The 13,119-nt window shown below is 37.3% G+C and overlaps 1 protein-coding gene across 1 annotated transcript in view; it reads left to right on the top strand.

Moving 5' to 3' along the window:
* Nucleotides 1-7,575: 7,575 nt before the first annotated feature.
* The window catches only part of LOC134751284 (protein 4.1-like), a 16,328-nt gene continuing 10,784 nt past the window's right edge, over nt 7,576-13,119 (top strand). Inside the window, exon 1 of the mRNA XM_063686667.1 lies at nt 7,576-7,592. Within this exon, the coding sequence (XP_063542737.1) occupies nt 7,576-7,592 (17 nt within the window). The remainder of the gene's footprint in view (nt 7,593-13,119) is intronic.

The raw sequence follows: 13,119 nt of genomic DNA, 5'->3' as shown, positions 1-13,119 counted from the left end.
TGTTAAGTCGCCTTGAGAGGAGGCGTTGACCGGAGAGATCCCGTTCTGGGAACACTTTCCACGTTGTTTACTCGTTTAACAATCTTTCTGGCATTATCTTGTAACTCGTGCTAGATTGATAAGAAAGTGATATTGTATGGATAAAGTGCCTTATTAAGGATATTACGAGTATATTTATTAAGAATTAATTACCTACGTATTGCTTAATTATCTATGCTAAGTAGTTAACTTAAATTTAAAAGCTTTTTGTTTGTTTTACTGTAGATATATGAAGAGCCCTAAATCGTCGCAACAGAATGTTGTAGGTAGTATACAAATTTCGGCAACGCAACCGTGACACCACTTTTGAGTTGTAAATCTTAATCATAAAGCCCAAATGACTCAAATGTCAAAATAAAACAAATCCTTATTCCTGCCCTTATCCCGCGTTATGTGGGGTCGGCAGTGTCGGCACAACATGTTTTTCTCTTCGTCTCCTCTATCTTTCGTCACCTCAGCACACTCCTTTCTTTCTCATATCCTCTTACACAATCCACCCATCTTTTTTAGCAAGCTAAATAGTAGTTTAAGTAGTAAATACAATCAATAATTAAGGGACTTCGAAGGACCAAATTTTACATTTTATTTTGCCGGCAACAAGTATCTGTATATATGCCAGGTAGGTATTACACTAAAACCAGTTTTTAGTCTCCAAATATCCACCACAGACAGAACATACAGAAAAGACAGAACTGAAGTCTTAATATCACATAAAATTTATAATCACTTGTTCTACAGGTTCTTTTTTGCTTAAGTTTCAGACTCAGCTAGGCTACGTAAATAGGTATTTAGCTAGCGGACAAACAATGTTAGTAATTGAAAAAAAATATAAATTTTTATTTGTTATACAAAGGCTAAAGTTGTTTAGCCCCTCGTGCTAATAATTCCAAAAAGTGGAATCTTGAGCGTTGCGAGGAACTAGAGTAAAACAAACTTTGCTACCGAGTGAGAGAACACACTTTTTATCACATCAACGCGAGGAATCTATATAAAATATTACAAATCAATTCCAAGTAAACGCGACTAGAGGTGTAATATTTAGCTGCTTAGGCTCTTAGCACACTGGATACCAAAGATAGATATAATGCTGGATACCTAGGATTCGCACGTCGTTCCGATGTGCCAGCGGGATGTCGCTATAATACCTACGTGCATAGCGTTGTTTTGCTTAAACATCGTTGCTTCGTATCCAGTGTGCTAGTGCCACTCGTAATTGTAACATGAGGAACTATTTGTAAAGAGAATGGAAGACTTATTAGTTTTAAATTACTCTGTAATGAAACCTCATAAGCTTAAGGCCGTTCCATCGGTTTGCCGCTGTCTTTGTCACATTTCGCAAGAAAGAACGGGAAAGAACATACACGCCAAGTGTCAATTTTGATCGAATTTTGTCGGTTTTTATTTATTTTAAAAACGTTACCTTACAATATCGAAATTCTAAAGCTATGAAATTACTGTTTAAGTTAAGATTGTTTTTTCTTCTTTCTTAAGTAGGATTAAAAGTCAGAGTTAGAGGTTACTTTGGGAATTAATTGTATTGAGCGAAGTTTCATAATTCGTGTATCGGAAGCTATGTTGTTAAAGATAATATAGTCAAGAACTACATATATTTTTTCCACGTCTACGAATATCAACGCCTCTTAGAAAAACATGATCATATAATGAGATTTTTCGCCTTCTGGCTCAGGGAACTGCCTTAATCATTAATTAGGACAAGCGTATACTCGACACTATATGAATTCCTTATGTATAGTTATAGCTAAGGACCGAACCACACTAGATGCGTTATGTAGCAAGGCTAGGCTGACACGCTCTATACACAGTTTTCACACAATGTAAGTTTTTGCAACAAAAAAACCACTGACTGTACTTTAGCTTTTATCGCTGACTTTACTTTTCTTTCCACAGGCAACTAATACTCATCGAGACAATTCTAATACCCCAAACAAAAGTAGCTTGCGTTGCTTTATCAAAAAGTTCCCATGGCTTCCTGAGGTCCACGGCCCACATCATGTCTACATGATCAGATCAGCTCCATGCCATCATAATATTGCATTGTCATCCGTATAACATTAACAATTTAATTATAATGATTGATTTAGCCTGCCTTCCAAGTGTAGCAACTTAGATAAAGGCGAATACACACCAAATGCGTATGCAGCAAAGCTCTAGCTCCCTCCCTCGACACATGCATCGGCCGGTTGTAATGTTTGGAAATATATGTCAGCTGTCACATCACGGGTCTACTCATTAAGCGTGCGCCACCTGGTATGATTTAACCTCAAGTTATAAAAACATGGGACACCTGAGTATCTCTACCAATAAATGTTATTGTCATCTACAATTTATTTATTGAAAACAATCCGCGCAACACGGCGCTTACTCACATCACTCTGTTTAAATTGATCTTAATAGGAGTGTTAATTGTTTTTTAAATAAAAAAAAACTTTATAATTAAAAAAAAAAATAGGAGTGTCGTTCATTTAATCAACACAAATACGTGTCGCTATACAAGTTTACAAAACATACTGTTTTAACGGCAGTGGTCTACATATAAAAAGTAGATGGCGCTTTATGGCTCCGTGCTAGCTTACAGGTAGCTTAGTTTTCGAGTAAAAAAGCTGATGACACTGAGTCCGTTTTGCTATTTAGTCTACAGAACTCTAAAAAAACGTAGTAGCGAATCAATCAACAACTTTTTAGGGTTCCGTACCCAAAGGATAAAAACTAACACTAACACTAACACTCCACTGTCTGTCTGTCTGCCACCAGGCTGTATCTCATGAACCGTGATAGCTAGACAGTTAAATTTTTCACAGATGATATATTTCTGTTGCCGCTATAACAACAAATACTAGAAAGTACGGAACCCTCGGTGGGCGAGTCCGAGTCGCACTTGTCCGGTTTTTTTGCTCTTTATTATTCTTTAATTCATCCAAGTGTCAATCACAATATGTGGTTAAGTACAGCAACCAATATGGATTGTGTAAGGCGGATCAACTATCGCTTCTGTGGTTTCGAAGAGAACGAATAATTTCGGTTTAATTAAGATTCTTTAAACTATTGTCTCTGTTTTTGCCTTTTAAGGTAAAACCACAGAATAACTAAAAGTACTACCGCACAGAAAATTCACTCCTTCACAAAAGTCAGATTTAGGTATAAAATTATACCTATACTCGCCGCCTGCAAGCAAAATTGAAACTTATAACTGCGCACAAACCGTGAATCTTCTTTGCGCGCCGCAGATTTATGACCGAGCTGTGAGTGTCGGCACGGGGTTGTCACTTGACAAGTTTTTGTACCTATACCTACTTACCTATACCTATATTTAAGATAAATATGTAGGAATTACAAACGTTGATTCTGTAAACATATTTTTTTATCCGGAAGTAGTATGTCTGATTCTCACGGAAGTAGGGATGCCACAGAAGCACTTATTCCTTTGAAAATATGTCGGTCAATATAGTCCGGAATTTAAGTAAAACTTGAGACAACTTTTTTACATTGTGTGTAACAAATTGATGTTTTTGCGTTTTTGACACGTAAGTAACACTACTTATTGTGATTCTACGTTATTTAGAACTCGAGATATTAATGATATACTTATAATTCAAAATGGCCGCCATAAAATTAAAGATGGCCGACGGAAAAGTTGGTTCCTATCAAAAACTTAACCTAACAAGCGCCTGAAAAAAATTTGGTGCTTTTGTCCAGCGTGTCCACATTTACGACAATTTGTTCGAGCACTCTGCCCTACTAGAAATCCCTGAGTACAGTAAGTACCTATTAAAATACGGCAACACATTACACAATAAATAATTAGGTAATAGGTACCTACCTACTTTACCATGCGTTTGTATGGATCTAACAAAAAGGATACTTTAATGGGGTTCATTAACTTGCCAAGAACGGAAATCGACTCCCCCTCGTGGCTCAAATTTAGAAATAAATACACGAATAAACAACCTATATTAACCTTTCAATTCTCAGTTAAAATCAAAGTTAATTCAAATAAATACCAGTTAAGTGGACGTGTCAGTGCTCACAATAATGAAGGGTTCTGTACCATTAACGAACAAACCGGCCAAGTGCGAGTCGAACTCGCGCTCGAAGGGTTCCGTACCATTACGCAAAAAAACGGCAAAAAACCACGTTTCTTGTATGGGAGCCCCACTTAAGTATTTATTTTATCATCACGGTTCATGAGATACAGACTGGTGACAGACAGGCAGACAGTGGAGTCTCAGTAATAGGGTCCCGTTTTTACCCTTTGGGTACGGAACACTAAAAATCAATAACTAATACTCGTACAAACAAGAGTGCAGGTACCTAAGTAGAATATAATGAATTCAGCAATCATTCAAAAACGGTGCAATGATTTTTTTACGTTTGAAGTTTCTTTATTGTACAGTCGCCGTCAGATATATCGGAGCGGCCAAGGTGCTCACAAATATCTGAACACGCCTCTATTGTCAAGGCGCTAGGTGCGTGTTCAGATATTTTTGAGCACCTCGGCCGCTCCGATATATCTGAGGGCGACTGTACATAGCCACAAAAGTAATGTGAAATCTGACATACCTATCAGCATATTACTCTAACGCAGTGTCGCCGTATTACTCCATACATTACAACCGGCGTGTGCACGCGCGTGTACGCACTGTCTACTTCAGTACACGCCTGGTGTGTATTGACCTTAAATTCACAATGTCAAGAAATAAAACTATGAAAACGGATTATATCACGTATATTGAATTTATAATACATCCCGACGTTTCGAACCCTTTACAGCGTTCGTGGTCAACGGGTGACGGGTGTCATCATGAGTAACTATCGCGGTAACCGAAGACAATATCACAATGTCAAGTTTAACGTTACGGCGTGTATAAATATTGTTTATGTTAATGTTGCTATTATTAATTACAAATTTATTTACATACAAGATATATACAGTGGTACTATGTAAACGAAATTAATAACTAGCTTAAATCTAAAATAGGCCCTTGAGGCATTGTACCAAGGATGCTGGCGGCATTTCCCCGCTGTATCGCAATGCTGATACGTTGTGCGAGAAAGCCGCCAGCTCTTCGGTCACCAGTTACGTCAACCAGACGCTTCGCGATTTCTGCAAACAACTTATGCGCGCTGGGACCCCATGGACCTAGAGTTTCAACTTTCAATGTTGCTTAAAATACAAAGGAGTTTTGAGTATGTATTTTTGCATTACGTATTCATAAGAATTACCTGCATTGTATTGTAGTTCACTTTTAATGTCGGCCGATTTCAAACAAGAAAATGAGCAAACATTTAGTTTCTTTTATACCGTATATATCATAGCGATCCGCCTCGGCTTCGCACCATTAGAACCTTGATAAATTACATATACACCTAAACCTTCATCAAGAATCACTCTATTAATAGGTGAAAACCGCATGAACATCCTTCAGTAGTTTCTGGTGTTATCGCGAACATACGATCGGGAAAACATCTTTCTGTGGGAATTATCAAATTTAAAGACGTTGATACATTTATCTAAGCCATCTAAGGCTTTTAACTAAACTTTTAACATGCTAATTTTAAGAAGTAGGAGGTTTTAACAGGCTTATAGGAATAGAGTATGAAAATAAACTTTTTTTTTATCACACTTGCTCGATAAGCGTGCTATTTCACGCATGTGCACCGGGAGCTAAAGTCCATTTTACTCCCACGGGAGTTATAGCTTTTTTTTTTAATATGTCTCCAACTAATACGAACCAAGAAGGTTCTGTTCTTAGTAAAATACTTGTTAAAATTCAAGGTATAAAATGAGTTTTACTTTGAAAAACCTAACGTTTCAAAATATTTATCAGTACGGTTTTTACTCACTATTATTTTTAGCGACTAAAAATAATAGTGAGTAAAAACCGTACTGATAAATATTTTGAAATATGTCTCACGATAGTTTAAGTGCGAACCTAACGTTTATAATTTAATTGTCTTGTTTATATTTAAAAATATTTAATTTGATTAATTTAATAGCTGTTTCAAATATATTTACACTATTTTCTATAAGGTATTGTAGCTGAATGCCAGATTGGTCTGTGCCATAGAGTAACTTATATATAACATGATATAACTGAGAGTCTGTGCCTTCGATGTCTGACCTGTCAACAAATGACATTATGTTAGTTCTACCTCTACCTACAAGATATATACAGTGGTACTACGTAAACGAAATTAATAACTAGCTTAAATCTAAAATAGGCCCTTGAGGCATTGTACCAAGGATGCTGGCGGCATTTCCCCGCTGTATCGCAATGCTGATACGTTGTGCGAGAAAGCCGCCAGCTCTTCGGTCACCAGGTACGTCAACCAGACGCTTCGCGATTTCTGCAAACAACTTATGCGCGCTGGGACCCCATGGACCTAGAGTTTCAACTCCAAATGGAATGAAATGATACTCTCTACCGAGGCTCTTATATTTATTACGTTTTAAATTTTCGGCGCTTTCCGCCGCTCCGCCCGCTTTTACATTAGTCCGTTGGAGGTGGGACGGTGCCAGTGTCTAGTCATACTAAAAAAAAATTTAAATTCCTAAGCTTATTTGAGTTGTTTGAAGTCACAATGTATATTCTAGCTGTCCTCTGTTTCAAAGTTCGTAAACAGAGCAATTCTCACCATCATTTAGCCATATTAAGCCACCATTTAACGTAATTATCTCAATGAACACCAAACACATAAAATCTGCTCTTTTGTCTTCGGGCCTTGGATATTGGACAGTTCTGAATTAGTGCTGAAAAATGGACAGTGTTTGTTGGACATTTCTTTGCTTTGGCCGTGTTTATTATTTAGAACCATAAAAGTTTGAAAATTACCCGATAATTATTTAAAATCGTTAAACAAAAGTCCAAGCTTTTAAGTACGTTTAACTAGAAGATATAATTGAAATAGGACATTAAAAAAAATCGTTTGTTGTATATTAGTTACCTGAAATGTGCACCTGTGAGTATGATTGTAGAACTAAAAGAAAATCAGTTTATAATAGTTATAAACTGTAATAGATGTCATATATTAAAGAAAAAGTGACGAAGCCCTCCAGTGGTGAAGACCGGATTCGAACCGGCGTCTTTAGCTATCGCGGCTAACGCCTTGAACCCCTAGGCCACCCCGGCGAATGAGTGACGGAAATGTTTTATGAAACATGAAATTTTTCTCATGAAATATTCCAGATATTTTTAGAAAATTTTTAAAATGTTCTGCAAGTTCTACAACTTCTAAATTGGTAGCTGGGATCGAACCATCTTCGGTCGTTTTTCTTTCGTATATGACATCTAAAAACGTTGAATGTTGCATAAATATTGTTTGCCAAACGAAAGATTCCAAAGTAGAACCACCAGCGTAGCGAGTGACCAAGTAGAACTATTGCTACTGAAGTTACGAGCATTGCCTTTTAATATGTGTTGAAACCGATAGCAAGTTCTTGCTCTAAAGTGTTTCCTTCATCTGGCCTATTCGATAGAAATCACCTACATCCGACGATGAACAATCTCACGTAATAAGATGAAACAAATCACTCGGTACGTTACAGTTTTATTGTAAAGTCAGCAACAATAACGTGCAAAAAGTATCTGCCACTTCTGCACACAAATTAATAATTATCCAAATAGAGATTAATTTGTACAGTTCGTTTAAAAAATATTTGTCCTAATCTAGAGACATGTCACTTTTTCTTAAGCAACTGGAGAATGGTATATCTCTGTAGTGCTGTAGGCGTCCATAGGCTACGGTGACTGCTTACCATCAGGCGGGCCGTATGCTTGTTTGCCACCGACGTGGTATATAAAAAATGGTACACACTTTTGGCGCGTAGTTTAATCCGCTACTTTTGATTTACATGCTGACTTTACTAAGCAGCTATTATTGTAGAGCGCTCAACCTTGCAAACGATCATGCAGAATTGTTTCATCCATAAAGTTTATGAGTTTACAGTGCCGTAACTGCTTACGTTTTGTTGATAGAAAACGCCATTTTACTTTTCGTTTAGCGTTTGTCGATATACGAATCACAGAATAAGTAATAGTATGTACGAATATCATCTCGGCTAGGCTCTTTACTTCTAGGCGCTAACAGACCTATAAAGAGGAAAAGGTACCTACCATTATATTGTATTTGTTTTTTTTACATAAAATATATATATACAGTGGTACTACTAAACTAAATTAATAACTAGCTTAAATCTAAAATAGGCCCTTGAGGCATTGTACCAAGGATGCTGGCGGCGTTTCCTCGTTATATCGCAATGCTGATACGTTGTGCGAGGAAGCCGCCAGCTCTTCGGTCACCAGTTACGTCAACCACAGACGCTTCGCGATTTCTGCAAACAACTTGTGCGCGCTGGGATCCAATGGACCTAGTTTCAACTCCAAAATAAACATGACATGTAGAACCGGACAAGTGCGAGTCGGGCTCGCCCACCGAGGGTTCCGTACTTTTTAGTATTTGTTGTTGTAGCGGCAACAGAAATACATTATCTGTGAAAATTTCAATTGTCTAGCTAATATCACGGTTCATGAGATACAGCCTGGTGACAGACAGACGGACAGATGGACAGCGGAGACTTAGTAATAGGGTCCCGTTTTTACCCTTTAGGTACGGAACCCTAGATCACCTTTGTCTTTGCGAGCCGATGGATCCTTTTAAGGATTGTTGCTTTTTGCAAAACATATTATTTAATGGTATCCATGAGATGCAGACTATAAAGAATTCCTTCCCAGTCCACCATATTGTTTTTGTTTTAAACGCCGGTCTTCTCATCATCATTCATCTTTACAAAAGAACATTCAGTTTTGCAAACCCCGATTTTACATTTAAACAATTAATGCGTTACGTTTAAAAATTCAATAACATTTTCAATATAAAAGGATTGGCATTTATCGCCAAAACTGAACGTGTTGTCCTTGTGCACTGCATTATTGTACATTGCACTTATACTTGTGCAACATGCATTTAATGTTGAAACATTGTTGTTGCAGTTACACCTGAAGAGCGAATCTAATTTAATTAATGGATATATTTTCATTTAATTCAGTTTTACTACGTAAACGAAATTAAATAACTAGCTTAAATCTAAAATAGGCCCTTGAGGCATTGTACCAAGGATGCTGGCGGCATTTCCTCGCTGTATCGCAATGCTGATACGTTGTGTGAGGAAGCCGCCAGCTCTTCGGTCACCAGTTACGTCAACCAGACGCTTCGCGATTTCTGCAAACAACTTGTGCGCGCTGGGACCCCATGGACCTAGAGTTTCAACTCCAAATGGAACGAAATGGTACTCTCTACCGAAGATGGTATTCAGTTTTATGTTGTTCTCTTGCATACCATCACTAAACCTTATTTGTTTTATAAGGTCCCCGCCGCGGCTGTCTGTTTGTGTGTATATAAGTATGTTCGCGATAAGCTCGAAAACTAATGAACAGATGCGGTTTTTACCTATCAATAGAGTGATTTTTGAGGAAGGTTTGGGTGTATAATTTGTTGTTGAGATAACTTCCCCCCTTGTGTTAACACTAATACAGTCTTGTCTGAAATGCATAAACACAGATTATATATATACCGGCACATAGAACAGTATTTTGTGCCTTGAGGTAATGTTTGAAGTATTGACATCAAACAATAGAAGCGGAGCGTGAATCTCGCGACCTAAACGCGTAAGCGCCATAAATTTCACGGCGCTTACGACGTTTTGGTCGTGAGATTCACGCTCCGCTCCTATGGTTTGATGTCAAAACAACATCAACAGGTTGCGATTGCGACAATTTCATTGTTTGGTGTGGCTTCTCTAATATAGTGAAGGTACGAGCTACGTAGGTACAAGATTTAAAATCATAACAACGTTCAGGCATATAAATCCAATTATGAAACAGTTTGTAAATGTAATCTGGGCATTTTGCCAGAAACTATAAATCCTGGCATACAGTAAATTGTTTACTAAAAGTTGTTTAAGCTTTAGGGCCTAGCGCTAGCGGTATTAAGAGCGTTCGACTTTCAATCTCGTACCAATAAGTTTTTCGGAACTTGTGTACCGAAATATGATTTGATATTTACCAGTCGCTTTTCGGTGAAGGAAAACATCGTGAGGAAATCCCAACAAGGTCTAGTTTCCCGTCTGGGTTCGAAGGTCAGATGGCAGTCGCTTTCATAAAAACTAGTGTCTACGCCATCACTATTCACTATACCTTATAAAACAAAGTCCACCGTCGCGTCTGTCTGTCTGTCTGTCTGTACGAGTATGTTCGCGATAAACTCAAAAACTTCTGAACGGATTTTCATGCGGTTTTCACCTATTATCTAAACATTAATAACGGGTCACTCACGTATTTTAAGTCGAAAACGCTCGACATGTTAACACCTATCAATAGTTAGAGAAAAATTTAGGATTCTTGAAGAAGGTTTAGGTGTATAACCCGTGTAACCCGTGCGAAGCCGGGGCGGGTTGCTGGTTCTAAATAAAACCTATGACACCTATTGACAGGAACATACTCGTAGTTAATACCAAAGATAGATATAACTCCGTAATAGATGGATACAGTCTAAGGAAAAAACGTGCCTCGAAAATCAAGAAAAACTGATTCTCTAGTTTTGGCCTACAGTCGTATAGATGGCGTTCTTTATTCTTTATTCAAACAAACACAAGTATAAGTTTACAGCGACCTACGCCAAGACACTTATACTGTTAATACATAGTCAGTATCATAAACATGTATACATTTTTCGAACTACGAGTATCTCTAGGAACTTAAATTAAACATACATACTACAAAGTTACATAGGTAGAGTTTAAAAAAATCCTGACACTACCTTGTAAGGACGGCCACTTGTCTGCGAATATGTCTGCGTTTTGGATTGAAGCTAAGAAGTTATTTAGTAATTCCATAGAGTAACTTATACTAGAGCGGTACTGTCATAGTACATTTTGTAACCCCAGAAAATTCACTGCCATCTGTCGACACACTTTAAAACTAAAAATAAATATTTATAAAAATACGATAAAATGTATTTAAATATGGATAAATGATTTTTTTTATTTGCATTAATTATTTTTATGATTTTGACCCATGTTCTTTCACTGATATGCGTTAAAATTATAAATAACAAACGAAACCGTCAACGCCCTCTATACGAGTGTAGGCCAAAACTAGTGGCGCCCTCTGATCGAGAATCAAATTTTCGTGATTTTCGAGGCACGTTTTTACCTTAGACTGTATCCATCTATTACGGAGTTATATCTATCTTTGGTAATTCTATTGCTCGGTACGTGGGTGCGTTTGAACCGTGATAGGTGCGGACATTTGGATATGCGAAAAGGTTTCTGGCTCTACGTTGACGGTTTCGTTTGTTATTTAACCATTTTAACGCATATCAGTGAAAGAACATGGGTCAAAATCATAAAAATAATTAATGCAAATAAAAAAAATCATTTATCTATTTTTAAATACATTCTATCGTATTTTTATAAATCTTCATTTTTAGTTTTAAAGTGTGTCGACAGATGGCAGTGAATTTACTGGGGTTACAAAATTTACTATGACAGTACCGCTCTAGTATAAGTTACTCTATGTTAATACTCGTACAATCCATATCGAGTAAGGCCGCGTCATATCATGACAACGACGCGACGCTTCCTAATTTAAAATAAATATATGCGTTATGTATTTAAATTAGGTCCTTATATCAACACGATTTATGTACCAGGTATGTATATTGTATACCTACGACCTAAAAGAACGTATGAAATGAAAAACCGGACAAGTGCGAGTCGGACTCGCCCACCGAGGGTTCCGTACTTTTTAGTATTTGTTGTTATAGCGGCAACAGAAATACATCATGTGTGAACATTTCAACTGTCTAGCTATCACGATTCATGAGATACGCCTGGTGACAGACTGACAGACAGACGGACAGCGGAGTCTTAATAATAGGGTTCCGTTTTTACCCTTTGGGTACGGAACCCTAGAAACCGTAGCCGGGTAACATAATATTTTATCGTTGTAGAAATCCATAAAAAGTTTTTTAATACTTTTGAATGTATTTCAAAGTAATTTTAAACAATTTGAAATTATGATTATATACGTACCAAGAAAGTTAATCAATGCAAAGTAATTACAATCATAACCAAGATGTTCCGATACGACCCAGTAACCAGAGAAAGCATCGTCATCATCACAACTGAAGCATGTCTTCCCAGTTACCGCGCCCGATCGACCGAAACTTGCTATAACATAATTTAAATAAGTCTTTGACCCCACATTATAAATTCAACGCACACTAACAGGATTTTTAAGAATGCGGGTGGTCACGCATAATTTTATAGTCTATATAATTTTTTGTGGCCTACTTTAACCGATTTAGGACTTTAGAGTATGTCTAAGTTATAAAGTGTTGAAAATGCCACTATATAAAACATTAAAATATTTTTTTACATTTATGGCGACAATTCCACACTCGGTCAACGAGTGGAGTACCTAACTTTAAGCGAGAAGGTTTGTCTTTAATTGTAAGCCTTATTTTATAGCCTAAGTACTGACGCTGTTTTCTGAGAAAATGAGTTACCTATCAACACTTTCACGATATCAATCAGATCTCACGACTTCTGTGGTCCCCTGCTGGTTTCTTTAGTATTCCTACACTATTAAGCATTGCAAGCGCGATTGCGATTCTCGTACTAACCAATGTTACATGACCTCCAGATCCATGACTTTTTAGTAGTAATGATTTAGGCCTCTCATCATGGAAAACTGATAAAATGTAGCAGCCATCACTTTTAATTATACCTAATTGCGATCATCATATTTCCGTTCTAAAGTTCGCTAATTGCGGGCATATTTTCTATGTCACTCTAATTACGCCTTTCTTGGAGTAAAAGAGCTAGATGCCCGCAATTTGCGAACCTCAGTGTTCGCGGTAGGTCCTCAGAGGTCATATTACTAGCCTGAAATTTTGACTCGGTAAGCGATAGGAATTAGATGAAAGATTTCATTCGCACACAATCGACCGTAAACTTAGCGGTTTTGCGAATTTCACTTCTCTAATTGTATCTGGAGCTGG

Source organism: Cydia strobilella, chromosome 21, assembly GCF_947568885.1.
Source record: "Cydia strobilella chromosome 21, ilCydStro3.1, whole genome shotgun sequence".
Classification (NCBI taxonomy): domain Eukaryota; kingdom Metazoa; phylum Arthropoda; class Insecta; order Lepidoptera; family Tortricidae; genus Cydia; species Cydia strobilella.
Note: the sequence above shows the minus strand (reverse complement) of the source record. Positions and strands in the feature narration are given on the sequence as shown.